Source organism: Hyla sarda, chromosome 4 (genome assembly GCF_029499605.1).
Source record: "Hyla sarda isolate aHylSar1 chromosome 4, aHylSar1.hap1, whole genome shotgun sequence".
NCBI lineage: Eukaryota > Metazoa > Chordata > Amphibia > Anura > Hylidae > Hyla > Hyla sarda.
The window spans coordinates 372,220,673-372,241,664 of record NC_079192.1 but is presented as its reverse complement, the minus strand read 5'-3'; the positions used below and the strand labels follow the sequence as shown (position 1 = coordinate 372,241,664).

Here is a 20,992-nt window from a genome sequence, read left to right as displayed (position 1 = left end):
AAAATATAAATAAAGGATTTATACTCTTTCCTCACGAATCCACTTCTGGCCTTGGCTCAAAAACTGCAGTGGCAGTATTCCAAAAAAGCTGTCAAGTGGAATCCAGCTATTCCCTACTCCACCTAGTAGAATGGGTGGAGTGGTTGGGAATAGCTAGATTTTACATGCCCAGAAATTATAGACTTAGTGCTAGCCCAAGAAAGGCATATCTATAGTGTAGGGTCCGTCACAAATGAGGTCGCCTTATCGTGGTGAGATGGTACATACTATTTGGCCAAATGGTAAGCAACTCAATTTTTCTCTATAGCAGAATTGCAATGAAAAAAGTGTTATATTACACATATATCTTAGCGCTAGCAGTGTGCTGCTGTAATTCTTTTGTTTGTATTTGTTGTTCAGCTGCAGCAACTTGCACCAGTGTACTTGACATGTATATATAACAGTTGTGTAGGATGCGCTGACCAATTTTTGCTTTTTATGTTTCAGATCCATGTTGGAAATTTCTGCATGGAGATTACTCTGTGTGAACAGAATTACATAAATTCCATTAACCCCTTAAGAACACAACAGGTGTTGGCCTTGAAAACACTTCATTTAAATTTTTTTTCCTCCTTGTCTTTAACCCCTTAACCCCTTGGGTATGGAGCCCATTATAACCCTAAGGACAGGAGCATTTTTTGCAAATCTGACCACTGTCACTTTAAGCATTAATAACTCTGGGATGCTTTTACTTATAAATTTGATTCCTAGATTGTTTTTTCGTGACATATTCTACTTTATGTTAGTGGTAAATTTACGTCGATACTTGCATCATTTCTTGGTGAAAAATTCCCAAATTTCTGGAAAAATTTGAAATTTTTGAATTTTTCTAACTTCGAAGCACTCTGCTTGTAAGGAAAAGGGACATGTCAAATAACTTACATATTGATTCACATGTACAATATGTCTACTTTATGTTGCATCATAAAGTTTACATATTTTGACATGTTTTAACTTCAAAGTATAGCATCAATTTTCAAATTTTTCCCGAAAATTTAAAAATCAGAATTTTTCAGGGACCAGTTAAGTTTAGAAGTAAATTTTAGGGTCTTTATGTTGGAAATCCCCTATAATGGACCCCATTAAGAAAACTGCATCCCTCAAAGTATACAAAATGACATTAAAAAGTTTGTTAACCCTTTAGGTGTTTCACAGGAATAGCAGCAAAATTGAGGAGAAAAATAAAAATCTCAATTTTTTACACTAAAATGTTATTGTAGCCCCATTTTTTTCATTTTTACAAGGGGTAAAAGGTAAAAAGGCCCCCCAAAACTTGTAATTCATTTTCTCTTGAGTAAGGAAATACCTCATATGTGGATTTAAAGTGCTCTGTGAGTGCACTAGAGGGCTCAGAAGGGAAGGAGTTTTGGGGGGCATATCCCATTTAGGAAGCCCCCATGATGCCAGAACAGTAAATAAAAACCACATGGTATACAATTTTGGAAACTACACCCCTCAAGGAACGTAACAAGGGGTACAGTGAGCCTTAACACCCCACAGGTGATTGACGAACTTTCGTTAAATTGGGATGTGAAAATTTAAAATTTGATTTTTAACACAAAAATGCTGGTGTTTACCCCAAACTTTTCATTTTAACAAGGAGTAATAGGAGAAAATTCCTCACAAAATGTGTAACCCTATTTCTCTCGAGTAAGGAAATACCTCATATGTGGATATAAAGTGCTCTGTGAGTGCACTAGAGGGCTCAGAAGGGAAGGAGCAACATTGGGCTTTTGGAAAGCAAATAAATTTTGCTGAACTAGTTTTTGGGGGGCATGTTGCATTTAGGAAACCTTTCTGGTACCAGAACAGCAAAAAATTAAAACACCATGGCATACTATTTTGGAAACTACACCCCTCAATTAACATAACGAGGGGTCCAGTGAGCCTTAACACTGATTAATTTTTTACACTTAGATTTTTCATTTTCACAAGTGGTAATAGGAGAAAATGTCACCGTAAATTTGTAAATACATTTCTTTGGAGTAAGGACATACCTCATATTAGGGTGCGGGTGCACACCAGGTCTCGGAAGAGCAGGAGTGCAGTCAGGGGCTTTGAGCATTTACATGGAACCAGAACAGCGGGACCCTCCCTCAAGGAGCCTTACATGGGGTACACTAAGTTACTAAAGTGGGGTACAGTGGGCCGTAAAATGATAAAATAGGTTATGTTACCAGAATGATGACCCAGAGCATTGCCAAAACAAAAAAAACATGCCCACCCCAAACCCTATGATCTGAATCATCATTCTGGGAATGTGATGTGTGTGGCCGTCCCTAACCTGTTGCCTTAAATCCGCACCCCACTCAGGTGGAGAGAGAGCGCTGCACATTTGAGGTAACATAAAAAAGTCCCCGAAGATAGTGACTCAGTGACCCATGACCCATTTTTGGAAATAATTAGTGATGAGCGGCATTGCCCATAATCGAATTCGCGATATTTCGCCAATATATAGACGAATAATCATCCTATATTCGCGAGTTTCGCATATTCATTATATTCGCATATGAGAATATTCGCATAATCGCGTATTCAAGGAAAAAAAAAAAGTGAGGGGGTGGGCAACTTTACTATTGGTTGCTAGGGATGTTGTTGATAACCTCTGAAAAGTGTATTTGCATTATTCTAATTGGCCCACAAGTGAAAAGAAGGAATATGCAAATATTCACATATACGAATATTCGCATGTGCAAATATTCACATATGCGAATATGCGCATATGCGGGGAAAAAAGCAAATATTCGCAATTTAGAATATATAGCCAATATATTCGCAATATTCGCGAATACCCCCAGAGGTCTTATCAGGTTTTTTTTTTTTGATGAAAGATTTTTTTGGGCAATTTAGTGGTTTATGGGGTTAAAGTTTGGAATGTACTCTGGACATGGTACATTGGGGTCAAATTATGTGAAATTGAAATGAAAAGAGAAATTTAGTACTGCAAGGAAGTGTGATACTCCCTGAAGCAGTTTTTAATGCAGAGGCCCGGATGATTGGGGCAAGTGTCATACTAAGTGGTGGTGTCCTTCTGTATCCCCCTCCTGTGACACACTCTGCATTTTTTTCTGGGATCGTCCCTTCTTTCCAGTGTGGGGGACCTCACCTGGAAAGTGCTGGCCTGGGATGATCCTGGCACCTATATTTCCAGTTCCTTGGGAACTCTGGCCTGCTCTTTTCCAGTCGCCAAAGATCAGGACCTTTAGGACTTCTTTTTGGAACTGGAGGTATGTCCCTGTGTTGCCAGCTTACTGGGACAGTACAAAAGAGTTTTCCATGGCAGCCTGTACCAAGTAGACCGCTACATTTTTGTACCATACCCGTGTTTTCCGCATGGCCATGTATGGCTTGAGGACTTGATCAGAGAGATCAACTCCCCCATATACTGATTGTAGTCCAGAATACAATCAGGCTTGAGGACCGTTGTTGTGGCACCTCGCACAGGGACATTGGGTAAAACTTCTACCAATAAGGACATTGGGGTACTGATGGACAGTAAACTCTACTTCAGTGATCAGTGCCAGGCAGCTGCTGCCAAGGCTAACAAAGTCATAAATGTATCAAGAGAAGCATAAAGGCTTGTGACTGGAACATAGTTTTGTCTCTGTAGGTAAGATAACTATAATATGAGTGGATTACAGGACCAAGACAGGTTATCAAGTTTGGGATTATTTGGTTTTAAGAAGTTGTCTTAGGACAATTTGATCACAATTTGATCACAATGTACAAATATATGTATGGGGCAATTGGCATCAGCCTCATGTTTTTTTTTTGTCATCCTCATGATTAACAAAGTATGGTTTTAGGTTGAACGGGATGGACTCTTTATTTCAACCTTTCAAACTATGTAGCAATCTGGATAATTTTTTCTTTAAAACTAACCACAAATCCAAAAATAATGATCTGGAACCATTTCTACTTGGATTGATGGTTAGTAGTTCTTAGTGGGTTCATAGAAAGAAAAAAAAAAAAAAAACATTGTTGGAATCAGGGAACCCAAGGCTATAAAATGATATATAAAAAAAAAAACAATTATTTTTTTAGACTGATCACAGGTCCTCTTTAACATAGAAACATGGAGATCACTCACCCACTGGGTCCGGGTCTCTGTGTCTGGGTAAAACGCCAGTCTGTGTTAGGTTGCCCCTGCTGAATAAAGAATAAAAGTGTATTTAAACGGTATTCTGATCATCTGGGAACAAAAATCGAAGTTTTATTACAATATATGCCCACTGTTTACTGTTCATTTACTCATTTATTCATTTACTCATTTACTGTTTACTTCATTAAACATGTGGTGTAAATTCTCCTATTTGTACACACAAATACTATATATTTATTTATTATTTTATAGATGAACACAACATTGCACCAAAAAACTTACCATGATATGTATATATATGGTTGGCAAAACAGTATTTTTTTATTTAGTAAAATTGCCTGGCCCCACTGACCATAGCCAGTCAGCTTGTACATCAGCCACTGTTCTTGTTACAAATAAGTTGCCGTGATCTTTAACTCTACAGCGGGTGCAAAAATTTACCACTGGAGAGCCACAGATCACTGCTCTAACAGATTAAAGGACATGTCCAGTGCTCACTTTTCTTATTGTATCCGTTTCGGGTTTCAAAAAAAATAAGAAAATAAGCTTTCTCTTACCTGCCTACGCTCCCCCGGTGCTCCGGTACAGGTGTTCGGTCCCCGGGCTGTATTCTTCTTACATACTGTTATCCCGGAACATCAGACGGAGCTTCAGCCTATCACTGGCCGAGGCGGGACATCACTGTGGCCGGTGATAGACTGAAGCTCCGTGTGACATGCCGGGCTAACAGGAAGTAAGAAGAATACAGCCCGGGGACCGAACACCTGTACCAGAGCACCGGGGGAGTGTAGGCAGGTAAGAGAAAGCTTATTTTGTTTTTTTTTTGCAGCCCGGAACGGATACAATAAGAAAAGTGAGCACCGGACATGTCCTTTAACACAACACACTTAAATTTGCACCCAGTCTTACCAAGTTTTTCACCACTTATAAAACATATACTGCAAACAATCCACCTGCGCAATTGGACCCGCTGGTCCTGCCCCGGCTTCACGGCAATGATCCAAAAGGAAAGAATGTCCAGCAATGGGTGTGCACTTAAAAGCTTGTTTTATTTCTTGACTTGGAGTCATAAGTACAGGTAAAGGAACTTCTGACGCATTTCGCACTCACGATTAAGCCCCTGTGAGTGCGAAACTCGTCAGATGTTCCTTTACATGTAATTGTGACTCCATGCCAAGAAATAAAACAAGCTTTTAAGTGCACACCCAGACCTGGACATTCTTTCCTTTTGACTTATAAAACATAGGTTGCTGTACGTGAAAACATTGCAGCATTTCGGCAACAATCAGAATAATCTTCATCAGGTATCCTTGCTAAAAATCCCATTTCAGTCATAGCCAATAGTATAAATTTAACATAAATCTACAAACAGTACCCGGGTAATGGTAATAACATTTTTTATTGAGTATCTGAAAATAAGGCTTCTCAATGACTTTATATTGGCTGAACAGAAACTTATTGAATTATAATTGTTCTGTGACCACAATGCAAACAAAGCTGTTTAATCACAAATTCACCCCTGCTACATCTGTATGGTTTCCCTAGGAACTAAGCCCCTATTGTAGACCTTGTTGACATGTTCTGGTTTTAATGCAGATTTTGTAAGGGTAAAAAACACACTGGCTGTTGGCAAGTTGATTTTGAGATATATATAACCCTCATCATCCCACTAAAATATACAAAAGACTCAGAAAGTTAGTGTTTTCTACTGGGTAATGACAGAAGTAAGTCCTGTACGAGACTTGGCTCCGGACCGGCCCCTAAACCTATTTCCATTATGTAACTTGAAGTTAATAATACTATATATACAGTAAAATGAAAAGCATATGAATGTGAACAGTCGTCGTAATAAATTCCCTCCCTACAAAGAAGCATTCCTGTACAAGGAACTTTAAATTTCTTGCTGTGAATTGTGGCGTCTTGCATTATGTTTTGCTGTAGTTAGAATACTATACATGCTGTTTTACACAAAACTTTGCCGCAACATCTGTAGCTTATTAACCACATACAATGTAACACATTCCTGGCCTCTGCTGTACAGTAATGTATGAGATATGTGCTGCCTCCCAGTATGAATGTATTTCCCTTTAATATACAGTGACCCCCCGACCTACGATGGCCCCGACATACGATCATTTCAACATACGATGGCCTCTCAGAGGCCATCGCATGTTGAAGGCTGCATCAACATACGATGCTTTTGTATGTCGGGGCCATCGCATAAACGGCTATCCGGCAGCGCAGACTGCTTCAGCTGCCACCGGATAGCCGTTTACGGTGCCCCGTGTGGTCCGCTGACGATCATTTACCTGTCCTCGGGGCTCCGGCGCATACTCTTCGGGATCCCTGCATCGTCGGCGCTCTCCATCGTCATCATCACGTCGCTGCGCACGCCGTCCCGTCATCCAATAGGAGCGGCGTGCGTACCGACGTGATGGCGGCAACGGAGAGCGAGGATGCCGGGAAGTAGAGGTCTTGCCGGAGCGTCGGGGACGTGGCGACAGCGATGGAAGGCGACATCCAGGGCAGCTGTGACGGTCTGGAGCGGCGGGGACACGTGAGTATAACTTCCAATACCAGTGGTCTTCAACCTGCGGACCTCCAGATGTTGCAAAACTACAACTCCCAGCATGCCCGGACAGCTGTTGGCTGTCTGGGCATGCTGGGTGTTGTAGTTTTGCAACACCTGGAGGTCCGCAGGTTGTAGACCACTGTCCTATACTTTACATTGCACGGATCCCTCAACATACTATAGTTTCAGCAAACGATGGTCCATTTGGAACGGATTACCATCGTATGTTGAGGGACCACTGTACTGATATAATCCTGTTAATAATATTGGTATAAAAGGTAAATTCTGACATTATTACTATTCTGGATAACTCTCATGACTCTGCAGCGAGTCTCATTTACTTATAAGTAACAGAAGGGAAGGTTCAGTCCAGTTCATAGCAAAATAAAGTAAATGCTAATGTTTTGTGGTATCCCAACCATGCTGAATACGGAGGAGTGGTCATTGTTAACCCTCAATATCTATTCTGGACTCACATCACCTTCGCTGGGATCTGAAAGCTGAGATGTAGGGTATTGTTTATTGTCCTCACATTGCCAAAAAACAATAAATATAGTGGTCTGAAAGGTTACAGAGTCAGACACATTTTTGTTAATCCCACAGAGCTGCTACTTCAGGGAAAGAGTCCTTGTGCCAAACAATTCCCCGTAGCTCAGCTTCCTATGAGTCACATACAGCGGTGGGGGATGGGAATAGTAGGATACTAGGGATGACTGAGGTCAATCACTGTTTCCAGTTTTGAGGGGATTTTGGCTCTAAAAGTAGCGTAAGAACAGTCACTGCAAAATCCTGTTTGCAGATAGTAGGCAAAGGGTTAAAGCTCCAGAGATCCTGACAAATATGTATTCATTTCCTACCTATCTATATCTTACAAACAAAAAGAATACAAGAGAACTATGACATCTGAAAAAATTACCGTATTTTTCGCCCTATAGGACGCACCGGCATATAAGACGCACCCAATTTTAAAGGTGCAAAATCTAGAAAAAAAAGATTCTGAACCCAACAGTGATCTTCAACCTGCGGACCTCCAGATGTTGCAAAACTACAACTCCCAGCATGCCTGGACAGCCGTTGGCTGTCCGGGCATGCTGGGAGTTGTAGTTTTGCAACATCTGGAGGTCCGCAGGTTGAAGACCACTGGTAGGAGGTGATACTCATGTGTCCCCGCCACTCCGGACCCATCACCACTGCCCTGGATGTCGCTCCATCGCTGTCGCCACGTCTCCATGGTGTCCCCGACGCTCCAAACATCTTCTTGCCCGGGATCCTTGCTCTCCGTCACGTCATCACGTTGCTACGCACGCCGTTCCTATTGGATGACGGGACGGAGTGCGCTACGACGTGATGACGTTGAAGGAGAGCGCCGGCCATGCAGGGGATCCCGGCCGGAGCAGACACCGAGGAGGCAGGTAAGTTCCCTCCCGGTGTCCTGTAAGCTGTTCGGGAAGCCGCAATTTCACCGCAGCGGTCACGAACAGCCCGACTGAGCAGCTGGGTTAGTGTCACTTTCACTTCAGACACGGCGGTCAGCTTTGATCGCCGCAACTGAAGGGTTAATACAGGGCATCACCGCGATCGGTATGTCCTGTATTATCCGCGGGTCCCGGCCATTGATGGCCGCCGGGACTGACCCGATAGGTGTGTATTCGCCTCATAAGACGCACCGACTTTTCCCTGGGGAAGAAAAAATGCGTCTTATACGGCGAAAAATACGGTATATAGATTTGAGCTAGCTACAATAGGAAAAAAAATGGTAGCTAGAAGGATCGATAGATATGTATACAAAGATAGATAAATATACAAAGATAGATAAGTAGATAGATATTAGATAGATATGAGCTATTGATAAAATATAGACAGACAGATAGATATAGATAGACAGATTTAGAGAAATAGAGATAGAAAAATAGATGCAGTAGATAATGAAGAATTTCCAGCACTCTACAAATATATTTCTCCTGCTGCCTGTGACCCAACATGAACCTGATGGTCGTACGCTTTATTTCCAGTGTCCACCAAACCAGATCACCAGGGGATTTGATGCAATCCCAACACTGAGATTAGTTTTCTGACATGCTGATTTACATTTTCAGCGGTCAGGAGCTTCTCTCTACTATTGCTGTAGACAATAAAACTGTTTTTCTTTTTTAACATAGATAAGTGGAAACTGAAAGCAAAGGACAGTATGAGAACCCATAGCCAGCATTTCCCCTACATCACATCTTCACGGTTTAAGTAGTTTCCCTTAAATAAAGAACACTATCTTGTAAAGTCTTTGAGCCATAACATTCACTAACTTTTTCTTAGTTATGTCAGTATCTGGGAAAGCCGGGTATAAAACAATATGGTTTAATTACAGTGAACATGGAACTGACCCCTTACAGCTAAAGAGAGAAGGTGGTTATGAATGACTGAATTATCTAGCCTATAAATGAAGCAGATTTGCCCTTCAGGGCTACAGAAAAGCTTGGTAATAGTTGCCCCCCTTGACTGTTACTCAGCTTTTCTATGGATAGGTTAACAAGTAATAATTTTACATAGAATAAACAACTGTTGCTCTTGTAATTACTGGTTATTTAATTTAAGGGGGAAATTCAACTTAATGCAAGAGAAGTCAATTGGATAGCAACTACCGTATACCCTGCTGCTTTACCTATCTACATAAGCTATAAATATAAAATAAAACATATAAAGTAAAGCCACTTGGACACGGGTGTATTATAGTTCCATATATGCTCCAATTTTATATCATATACTCCAACAAACTCTTTATCATGGAGGTGGTCTCCCCTGGAGGTCCTGCACTGTATGATATGCCACACAACAAAAAGTTGTATATCATTATGAAACAACAAGTTCTGACTATTGACCTCTATATATCAGTGGATAGTATTCCTCCCGGAGCCATGCTATTAGCAGGGTTGATCTTGAATAGCTTGCATACAAACCAGCCGTACATATAAGAGGTTTAGAAGATTTATCTGTGCTCTTGGTATTACTTAATGCCGCCCACACTTACTTGTTGGAGCGGGTGATCTAACCTGTTCTCAGATGTTGGAAGGATCTGAACTGTTTATCAGACTGTTTGTTCTTCTATTATTATGCAGGAACATAGGCTAAGAGTGAGCAATATTATATCAGAGCCTGACTAAGAAGCCAGAGGAAAGTGACAGCTATAACTAGAAGTTCAGCAGCAGTGAGATGGGATCTCCGTCACTCCCAATATAACCAATATCTCAGGTCTGGTAAGAAACCAAGCAAACACAGGGAGAACATACAGACCACATGTTTGGATTCAATGCCTTGACAGTTCTGCAATATTACAGTGCTAACCACGGAGCCATCACATTGCCCATTTCATACTATATTACTAACGTAACAGTCACTGTAATAGTAAGTGCAACACTGATATACTTAAAAAAAAAAATAAAATCAGTGTTCTTCTTTTTTTTTTTTACTAAAAGTTCAGAAATAGAACCGAAAACAGATACAATAGGATTTCACTGTGCACCAAACATATATATGCCACTGTAAATGATGTAAAGGAATGCTACATGAAATTCTCTTCTGTTATGCTTAAAGGGGTATTCCGATACTCAGTGTTTGGAACAAACTGTTCCGAACGCTGGAGCCGGCTCGTGATGTCATAGCCCCACCACCTCACGATGTCACCCCCCCACCCCCTCAATGCAAGTCTATGGGACAGGGCATGACATCATGATGGGGCGGGCCTATGACATCACGAGCTCCCGACTCCAGCGTTCAGAACAGTTTGCTCCAAACGCCAGGCAGCGGAATACCCCATTAATGTATTACTTCAGGGAAAGACACTGTGTATTAGTAGCAGACATACACTGGAATATCAGCCTGTCAGAAATTATTTCTGCCATAAAGATATCTACATTTAAAAAAAGAGCAATGGTGGAAAGATTTCAGGCATTGCACCATGGGAGATTTATGCAAATCAGTTTTAAAGTAATTTTTGAAGTAAGGCTGCATAGATCTTTTTACTGATCTTTTACTGAAACACTGAACAAAAAAAATAGAGACACTCTGTCTTAAGTGGGTATTATGGGTAAGCAAATACCTGGGTATGTATATCTATATATAAAAGCAAAATTATGTATTATAATAAAGCCTTATTAATAGTGCCTTTAGTGTTGTTAGTAATAACAATGGCAACAGTTCTCACCTGAGAAGGATCTCTCATGTTATTCACATCTATAGTTTTAGCTTTGTTGACCATCTCTCCGATTGTAGAAAACGCAAATGGCTTCAGAATCGTGAGGTTGATGTTTTCTGCTCCTTGGGAAAAATATGTTCTACAGCAATGGCTTTCTGGGTTGTCTGGGTCTGTTCTCACCTCCATGTACTTCAGAGTGCCATCCATATTAAAATGAAGTGCTGGTTGTTGTATCCCATGGCAGTTGTCTGGATTCGACTGATTTAAAAACCAGCATGGATATTGGCAGATGTGCCCATCCTTTTTAAAACATTTTACCATCAACAGCATCAAAGTAACCAGAAATGCTAAGGTGATGGCCACCAATGAAATGACCAGGTACATTAGAATGTCAGTATTATTTCCAGAATAAAGAAGCGATAAGGAGGTTTTTGGGTTCTCCGCATTGTTTACTAATGCTACAAGTAGTGTAACAGTAATGGATAATGACGGATCGCCCCTATCACTGATAGACAACACAATCTTCTGCTGGAATTCATCAGTTGATAAGAAATTCCTGACAGTTTTTATTTCTCCAGAATGAGTGGATATATTGAAGGGAAAATCATTGGAAGGTCCGACAAAACTATATGACAGCAATGCATTATGGCCTGAATCTGAGTCTACTGCTGATACTTTAGTGACCAAATAACCCACTGGCACAGATTTTGATATATTTAGCTGGCTGATCAGCTCTCCAGAAAGCTTTGGGTGTAATAGTTTTGGAGGGTTGTCATTCATGTCCAAAATAAAAACAAATAAAGTTGCATTGGTAAAGAGTCTCGGATCTCCATTATCTTTCACTTGAACAATGATTTCTAAAACATTTATCTGCTCATAATCAAAAGAACATGTGGCGTAGATACTTCCACTTACTGGGTTGAGTGATATGAAAGATGAGAGAGGTAAATTTCCAAGCTGCTGCTCAACTATAGAATAGGTAAATCTGGCATTGTTCCCTTCATCTCGATCAAACGCGGATAATGTATAAAGCAGGTGTCCAGGTTCATTGTTCTCCTGAATAAATGTATTAAACTCTTGATTTAAGAACAGTGGTGGGTTATCATTAACATCAGAAATATTCACTGCAATGGTTACCTGAGATGACAGAGATGGAGACCCCATATCCTTGGCAGTCAATACTACTTCACTTAGAGAAATATTTTCTCTATCAAGGGGGCTACTTACAATTAAAGCATAGTGGTCTTTGAATGACTTAATCTGAAATGGTCTATCAGGTGACAGAACTAGTTGTACGTCTCCATTTTTTCCAGAATCCATGTCGAGTACAGAAAAAAGTCCAATAGTAGTTCCAACAACAGTGTCCTCTGGAATCTCACCCAATAGGGATGTTAGCAGAATCTCTGGCACATGATCATTGACATCTTTGATTGTTATCTGGACAACACAACTACCCTCCATTTGTGGTATTCCTTTGTCTTTTGCTCGTACAGTTATTTCGTAAAAGTTAGAACTTTCAAAATCTAAAACCCCATTTGTCCTAATAATGCCTGTGTCTGGATCGAGAGAAAATAACAGTCTGACAGAGACTGGAGTACGACCATCCAACAAGTATTCTATTTCAGCATTCACACCCTCATCCAAGTCAGAGGCGTTCAACTGAATTATTGGAGTGTTCAGAGGTATGTTTTCTGTTACATTTATTTTGTAAAATGTCTGTTGAAACATAGGGGCATTGTCATTGAAATCTATTATAATAATTATTATTTGGGATGTCCCAGATTTTGGAGGATCTCCACCATCAAAGGCAGTGAGAACGAGGTGATAGTCTCCTCCTTCTTCCCTGTCTAGGGCTTTTTCTATGACAAGCTCTGGAGATGGAGCACCATCATTTGAACTTCTCGTAGATAGCGAAAAGTACATGTGTGGACTTAAACTATATTGTCTAACCCCATTGACCCCTGAATCTCGATCTTGCGCTTCTTCTAAAGGAAACCTTGCACCTGAATATGTAAATATCTCTGTTATTTTTATCACCTGCTCTGTGCTTGAGAAAATAGGAGAATTGTCATTTATATCTAAAATCTCAACTTCTACTTTATGCAACTCTAAAGGTTTTTCAAGCATGACTTCTACTGTCAATGAGCATTGTAAACTGGATCCACACACACTTTCTCTATCTATGGTTCTATTTACAAAAAAGGCACCACTTTGAGGGTCCACTGCAAAGTACTGACCACCTCCCGATGACCTTAGCCGTATTCTACGCTCAGACATAATAGCTGTTAATAGACTCAAGTCATCTGTTATATTGGCAACTAATGTGCCTCTTTCTGCCTCCTCCAACACTGAATATTGAAGGTTTTCAGAAGATCCGCTGTTGTTATAAGAGAAAAAGAGGAAGATTACTTGCCATTTCCAAGCTATTGTTGAGTTTCGCAGGCCCATTATCCTAATTTCTTCCCTTCAAAAGTTATATGTCCGGCTGTAGCCACATTTGAATGTACATGAGCCCAGCCCATATCTCAGATATGTAGAGGGTTTACATTGTAATGTCAGCTGTGCATTCTGTTCTACAGAATATGGACATGGAGATTACTAAACTGGAATATGGGGAGGGGAGAAAATGACACCAGCATATAAACAAAAGAACTAAAAGTAGAAAAGCTTTGAGATCACTAATCAAATATGTAAGAAAACTAGAAAAATGGTTTTACATGGACTAGTTTGATTAATCTAAAAAGTATTAACATATAATAAAGTATAAATTAGAAACGCATCACTAGATGTGTTTAGTACATTTAACAGTGTGTAACACCATTCACTAAATAATATGCATTATTTCAGCTTTGTTTTATTTTACTCAATAGCAGCTTGCAAATCTGATCGCATCTTCCAAGACATTGCTTAAAAGTATGCTAGTGCACTCAAGTTCATGTAAACATTGGGGAATATGCTGCCCCCTGCTGGATCTGCTCAATGTAAATGGAATGTGAAATATAGAATTAGGCTGCCTGAGGCTTGTGCTCTAGATTATGGATCACCATAACTGCCTTACAAGTTGCAGGAACATCCAATAAAAACAATCATCATTGCTACAATGTAATTCATTTTGTGGAACATAGTTTTGCTCCTCTATTTATAAATATTGCACTTAATAAAGCGTGCCTATAATTAAAAAAGCAACAGCACCTTAAATATGAAATTGTTACCATTTATCTTTGAGACATACAAAAGCAAAACTAGTCCCTATCTCACCTGTGCTGTGTCCCTCCACTCAAACTGCCCCGAAATAGCATCATCGCTTTCATTGACTAGTTGCTTTAACTGTGGAAAGTTCAAAGATTTCATCATATTTAGTGTGTCCCTATTAATGTCTGAAGATCTGCTTGTTTTAGTGAATTGGTTCTGTTGACTCCCAGGTATAATTGGCACCTCCACGTACCTGAGCGTGCTGTTAGGGTTCAGCTGTAAGGTTTTGTGGCTATGCCCCATGTATTGATTAATTTCAGTGTTTGGCATTTGCTGCCTGTTCCTAAGACATTTTGTCAGCAAAATAATTAGTGTAACAAATGATACTACACTAATAGCAACTAAAGATATGATAAGATACATAGTTACATCGGGGGTTTGTTGGGCCTCAGATAGTAGATCTGTAGAATAATGACTTTCTTTGGATGTGCCATCCTCTAGGGAAATTAGTAAAGTAGCTGTAGAAGACAATGAGGGTGTACCACTATCTTTCACTGTGATACAGAGGTTTTGTATAGGTGCATCTGCCTCTTGGAAGTTTCGAGCCAGTCGGACTTCACCAGTGTGAAGAGCAACCTTGAATAATGATGGATCTGTTGCTTTGGTGATGTTATAGTTGAGCCACGCATTGTATCCAGAATCAGCATCAATCGCTACGACTTTAGTTATCAAAGAACCAGCTGGAAGGGACCTTGGAACTGTTTGCTGTGCTGGAACATGTCTGGAATTTCCAGGGTAAAGTATTGAAGGGTGATTATCATTTTCATCCAGAATGTGAAGATAGACTGTACTGTTAGATGACAACTTTGGCATCCCAGAATCCTCTGCTCTGATAGTGAACTGAAGAACCTGAGCTTGTTCATAATCAAAAGATTGCTGAGCATAAATGTTTCCATTCTGAGTGTCCATATAAATAAAAGACATAGCTGGGGATCCATTGATGAGACTGTTAAATATAGAGTAAGTGATGTGAGCATTTTCTCCAAAATCCTTGTCAGATGCTGAGACAGTGCAAAGTAACACTCCTGGCTTATTGTTTTCTTTTATGTCAACATTGACCACTGATCTTTCAAAACTTGGTGAGTTATCATTGATGTCTGTGATGGTGATGTTTATTGTTGTTTGGGTTTTAAGTTGAGGGTCTCCCGAATCAGTGGCCTGAAGTAAAATGGTGTATTGACTCGCATGTTCTCTGTCCAGGAGCCTATCTGTAACTAAGGAATAGTGGTTTTGGGCAGATGTTATGGTAAATGGAAGGTTTGGAGAAATTTCCAAGTGCAATTCCCCATTTTTGCCACTATCTTGGTCACTAACTCTTAAGAGTCCCACTGTGGTTCCTGGAGGTGTATCCTCCGGAATGGATGATACCAAGGAAGAGATAAGTATTTCAGGAGCATTATCATTAACATCTTCAATATCTAGCTGGATCACACAATGTCCTTCCATTTCTGGTATCCCATGATCCAGAGCCTTAACAGAGATTTCATAAGAATGATGTTTTTCAAAATCTAGTTGCCCCTTAAGTCGTATTTCTCCTGTTTTACTGTCCAAACTGAAGATATTGGTTATGTCCTGTGACGATATATCTTCGAAGTTATAACTGATCTCGCCATTTGGGCCTTCATCCTTATCTGTCGCATTCAGTCTTATTACAAGAGTATTTAATTGTGCATTTTCCTTCAAGCTAATCTTGTAGAAAGCATTACTGAAAACTGGGGCATTGTCATTAATATCTATGACATTAACAATAATTAAGCTTGTTCCAGATCTAGGTGGACTTCCACCATCGATGGCAGTCAGAACCAATCTGTGCTCTGCTAGTTCTTCTCGATCTAGAACTTTATCTAGAACAAGAACAGGAGAGGGTCTTTCATTTTTCCGGGCCTGTACATTTAAGGAGAAATATTTGTTCTGACTCAACTTGTAGGAGCTCACAGAGTTGATGCCCAAATCAGGATCCTGGGCCCTTTCTAGAGGAAATCTAGCACCAACTGCAGCTACCTCTGTAATCTTTATAGTACGCTCTGGATTCTGGAAAACAGGCGAGTTATCATTTGTATCCAGAATCTCTATTTCCAACCGATAAAGTTCCAGGGGCTTCTCAAGAACAATTTCCACAGGAAGAATACAATTCACATTTGTGCCACACAATTTTTCTCTGTCTATTCTACTCCTTACTACAATTGTTCCACTCTCCAGGTTGATAGCAAAGTATTGTTGGCTTTGTTCAGACCCCAGCCTCAGAGCTCGCTCAGAAATCCCTGCTGTGTTTAATCCCAGATCCTTAGCAACATTGCCTATGAAAGTCCCAGGCTCTGATTCTTCAAGCAAAGAATATCTTAGCTGTGCAGAAGCTAGCGTCAAAATACTGACAAAAAATAAACCCGTTACTTGCCAGTGCCAGGAACTGTAGACTCCTTTCTCCTCCATTGGTTATTTTTTCAAGGCGATAAAGTGACAAGATGAAACGAACACGACGTGAGAGAGAGTAAAGCAGCTCTGTCTTTTCCAATGTGCTTTGCAGATCTGCTTTCCTGAACTGCTGTCACTTCAGTGTGCTGCTCGCAGACATTGAATTGTCAACAATAGAGTTTTCATGAGGAGCAATCATGTTGCCATCTAGTGGTGAAATATTAAATAGCAGATGAATAACAATCAACATCCACAGCTCCTGAGGATGTTTTTCACATAGCAACAAAGGTACTAATCTCCCTTAAAACCTTCAACAGAGCCTCCCTGATCTTTGTTAAATGATCAGATTACAATATTAATCAAGATGGACCTTAAGTCACAAACAAAGAGATGACCTACTGCAGAATGCAGCGAAGTGTTAAATATCCATCTAACAATATTAGTCAAAACATGCTCACTAAAAGAAAACAGCTCAACCACAGTATATCAAAGTCAGTAAACAATCCACGTTACTGCTGAAGAAGACAATAGCATGTATACTTGAGCCATGTTTCCTACATATAAAGCAGTCAGTGCAAGTAATATACACTATTTTATGTTTGTAAATTTATGAAGGGTATGTAACCAGAATGAAGGTAAGATCAGGTTCACAAATGTCTAGGGATTTGGAGCCATCCCATGTAGGAACACTGGATACAACAAGCTAGATCCATTGCATCCTATAAGATGCCCCATAGGTTGGACCTTTGAATGATCTGGCATAGTCGCCCTCCTTCATGTTTGTGCTGGGTGGAAAAAACTGCAAACAACTTATTTGTTTATCCTTATCTTGTTAAATGCTGACTATGCTGGATTACCACACGTATGTGAACCTGGCCTAATAATTGCTCACAAAGAACAATATGAATTATTTTCCATGAGTAAAAAACAATAAACAAAACTATCATTTTAAAAACTGTAGCTAGGGATAATGTTGTATTTGGGGTATGTACATGATATTACCCAATCAGAGCTCTGCTTTAATTTTTAAACTTCAAAATTGTTATGGACAAAAAGGACAGTTTCTCCTCTAGACACCTTTGATAGATAAGACAATAGTCTGTATACAGAATACCTGACCATTAAACATGCCCTAATATTACAATATACTCACCTCTGGCTGTAGTGTATGAAACTTACACTTCACGTGCATGAATGAACTATGTGAGCAGATGATAACCCTCTACCTCATAGCCTATCTACATTTTTAAGATTATTGATGCATTGTTACCCTTATGAGCCATAGAATCTATTCAATCAGTCAATTTTATATAGCAAACACTATTCTAACACTTTTAGTAAGGCTTTATGACATTACATTCATGTGCACGCTTCTAGTGCAAATGCAAAACTTAACCATAGGCCCCCATTGATCAGTCAGTGGAGCCAATAGTGTGCCCTTTCAGTCTGGGATGGTATGCACTGGCATACCTTTATTTTCCTGTATAGAAAAGTCCAACAGACTGCGTTGTGGCCAATGGTTACTGTATGCCACTGTATGGCTACATAGTGACATATGTCAGAGGTTTATACTGGATGATAGTCCCAATGCTTACATATAGAAGATATCCTAATTCATAATTAGGGGAATTTTCCAAAGTAATCATCATTATTGATGTCCAGTCAAACTACAAAAAAAGATACACCTGACATTTAAATTTATTCTGCTATTGAAAAAGAGATCCAGCTGATCTCGAAACGCGTCTAGCCACATTACCCACTGTATACAGCAGTCTACAGTCAGCCGCAGCACTTCACAGCCTCACAGCCTCTCGGTGCGTATAGCTCACGAACCGGACTACAAGACAAGACACGCCGACCTTCCGGGTGCGCACAGCGCATGAAGCATCACATCACTACGTCAGTAAGCAGACCTCTCCCGGCTCACCGGCAATGACAACTCGCCATCCCAGGAAGCGACCAGGCTCTGTGGGATCACGTGAGGACGGGTGAGCTACACTGTCCTGCAACCACCAATCTATGTACATTTTCACAGCAATTACTGTTTAAAACGGCAAATCTCTCTAAGCCACACAGATTGCATAATTCATGGACCTTACCCACTGGACCACAGAGTGTGTATATATTTACACTCACAACGGCTGCCTAAAATTAAGATTGTATAATACAGACTTTTATACAAGTTATATAAGCTATCTATACTAGTTTTATTTTATTGTACCTTAACAACTTTTATCCACCATATATCTACTGGCATTGCTGCAAGGGCCCTCCAGGCAATTGCCATAGACATTATATATAAATAAATATATCATTATTAATCCACATTGTATCCTACAATTTTTATATACCCAACTGTGAACATACAATTGATATACATGCTTTTATCCATGAGCATATAAAAGACCAGATTCGAGATAAGTGCTTAACCCTTTCTATATATTTCCTTTCCAGGTCGCATAGGGTACGCAACCTTATACATTAGTACTCATCTGGCACAATAGAGTTTTTCAACTTACTTTTCTGGTTTGAGCTACCTCTCCTTTTAGTATTTGACATTTAAATATCTTTAAGGTCTGAAAATTATAGATCATCTAGTTACATTGGGTTAAGACAAATTGTCATACAACTCTGAAGGGACAGTGGACCTGAAACTCTAAATGCTTTACTGAAAAAAAATCAAACATACTGGCTCAGATGTATCAATCTGTCCCAGACAAAGACTGTCTGATTTGCTCACAGCAACCAATCACAGCTTAACAAGCTCTGGTAAAACTAAATCTGAACTGTGATTGGTTGCTATGGGGAAAACTAGACAGTTTTCGTCTAGTCCATTCTGGACCACTGTTTATATAGTAGAAGAACAGACTCAATACTAATGCACTGCTTGGATGACACACCCGTCTTTCCAAAAAGAAAAATAGAACGAAAAAAAGTGGCACACTGGCCGTATATTTTTCAATGTTTTTTCAATGCTAGAACACCATTAGTCAAAATAAGTATATAACATAATTTTATCTATACACATCTTCTTTAGCCAGTGCTATTCATGTACTCTTAATGTAAAATTGTTACCTGTTTAATGAAATCTGTTGAGGAAGAGTCACTTAAAGCATTAAATCCAATCCCGGAATCATCAGACTCTATAGGATTCTCTGCTAAAGTAGTCTGTGCTGGTTTGAGAAATGCAAATTCATTTTCAGTGGAGTCTAGTGCTACAGATATATCACCTGAATATGGCAGAGTCGATGCTGCATAATTCATTGGCAGTCTTGGTCCAACCTGAGAATACATATCTGCTGTTAGGTAGCCAAATGATTTGGGATGACTTGACCTGGCCCTCTTACATCTGGATATTATCGCTGCCATAACAGTCAAGGTAAATAGAAAAGATATTGCTGCCAAAGCTATTACTAAATAGATATTCATGTTGGATGAGAAGTCTGAATTCTGAGTTTGGGTATTTATCTTTGAAATGTCTTGCTGGAAATTTTCTGTGAGTACTAGATTTAGGGTAACGCTGGCCGAAAGAGGTGGTTTTCCATGGTCTTTTACAATCACTATGACAGAGTGTTTCAATGTTTCTTTCTCTTCAAAAGTACGGGATGTTTTGATCTCACCACTGTACCGACCAATGGTAAAGGATGAAGGTTCTGGATTGCTCAGGAACTCATAGGATAGCCAGGCATTGTGGCCAGAATCTGCATCTATAGCCACTACTTTTGTTACCAAGAAACCTTTTCGAGAAGAACGAGGGACTGTCTCAAATTGTGCTGACCCTCCTCTACCACTGGAGGGATACAGGATCTTAGGATGGTTATCATTTTGATCTATGACAAGAATCTTTACAGAGATGTTGCTGGTCAGCCGAGGATTTCCATGATCTTCAGCCATTACTGTAACCTCGAACTCCCGCAATTGTTCATAATCGAATAGTCGCTGAGCATAAAGGTCTCCGGTTTCCGAGTTTATTGAAATATATGAAGATGCTGGCATATCCCCTATATGGCTATTAATAATAGAATACCTAATTCTACCATTATCATGAAGGTCCAGATCAGATGCATGAACTGTAAAGAGTGAGGAACCTGATGCTTTATTCTCTGGGACATACACATCATATCTTGTTTGGTCAAAAACAGGGGAATTATCATTCACATCTGTTACCTCCAGCTGAATGGTTTTAGTGGTGGACAGAGGAGGAGATCCTCTGTCTGTAGCTGTAATGGTTATATTGTAGACATCATTCTCTTCCCTGTCCAGGGTTTTTGATGTTTGGAGTCTGTAATAGTTGCTGGATGACGTCACAATTTCAAAAGGCAATGAGCCTGTAATTTTACATGTGATATCTCCATTTGCTCCAGAGTCTACATCACGTATGTTAATAAGTGCAATGAGTGTCCCTGGTAAAGCGTCCTCAGCTATAGTG

The 20,992-nt window shown here is 39.9% G+C and overlaps 1 protein-coding gene across 39 annotated transcripts in view; it reads right to left on the bottom strand.

Annotated features, from left to right (window-relative positions):
* The window catches only part of LOC130267280 (protocadherin gamma-A4-like), a 357,909-nt gene that overhangs the window by 13,296 nt on the left and 323,621 nt on the right, over positions 1-20,992 (bottom strand). For 38 of the 39 annotated variants that reach the window (XM_056516783.1, XM_056516771.1, XM_056516766.1 and 35 more), the window contains exon 2: positions 4,130-4,188. In XM_056516783.1, the coding sequence (XP_056372758.1) occupies positions 4,130-4,188 (59 nt within the window). Of the gene's footprint in view, positions 1-4,129; positions 4,189-10,908; positions 14,140-20,992 lie in introns of those variants that run through there. The other variant, XM_056516760.1, reaches the window with a different exon arrangement.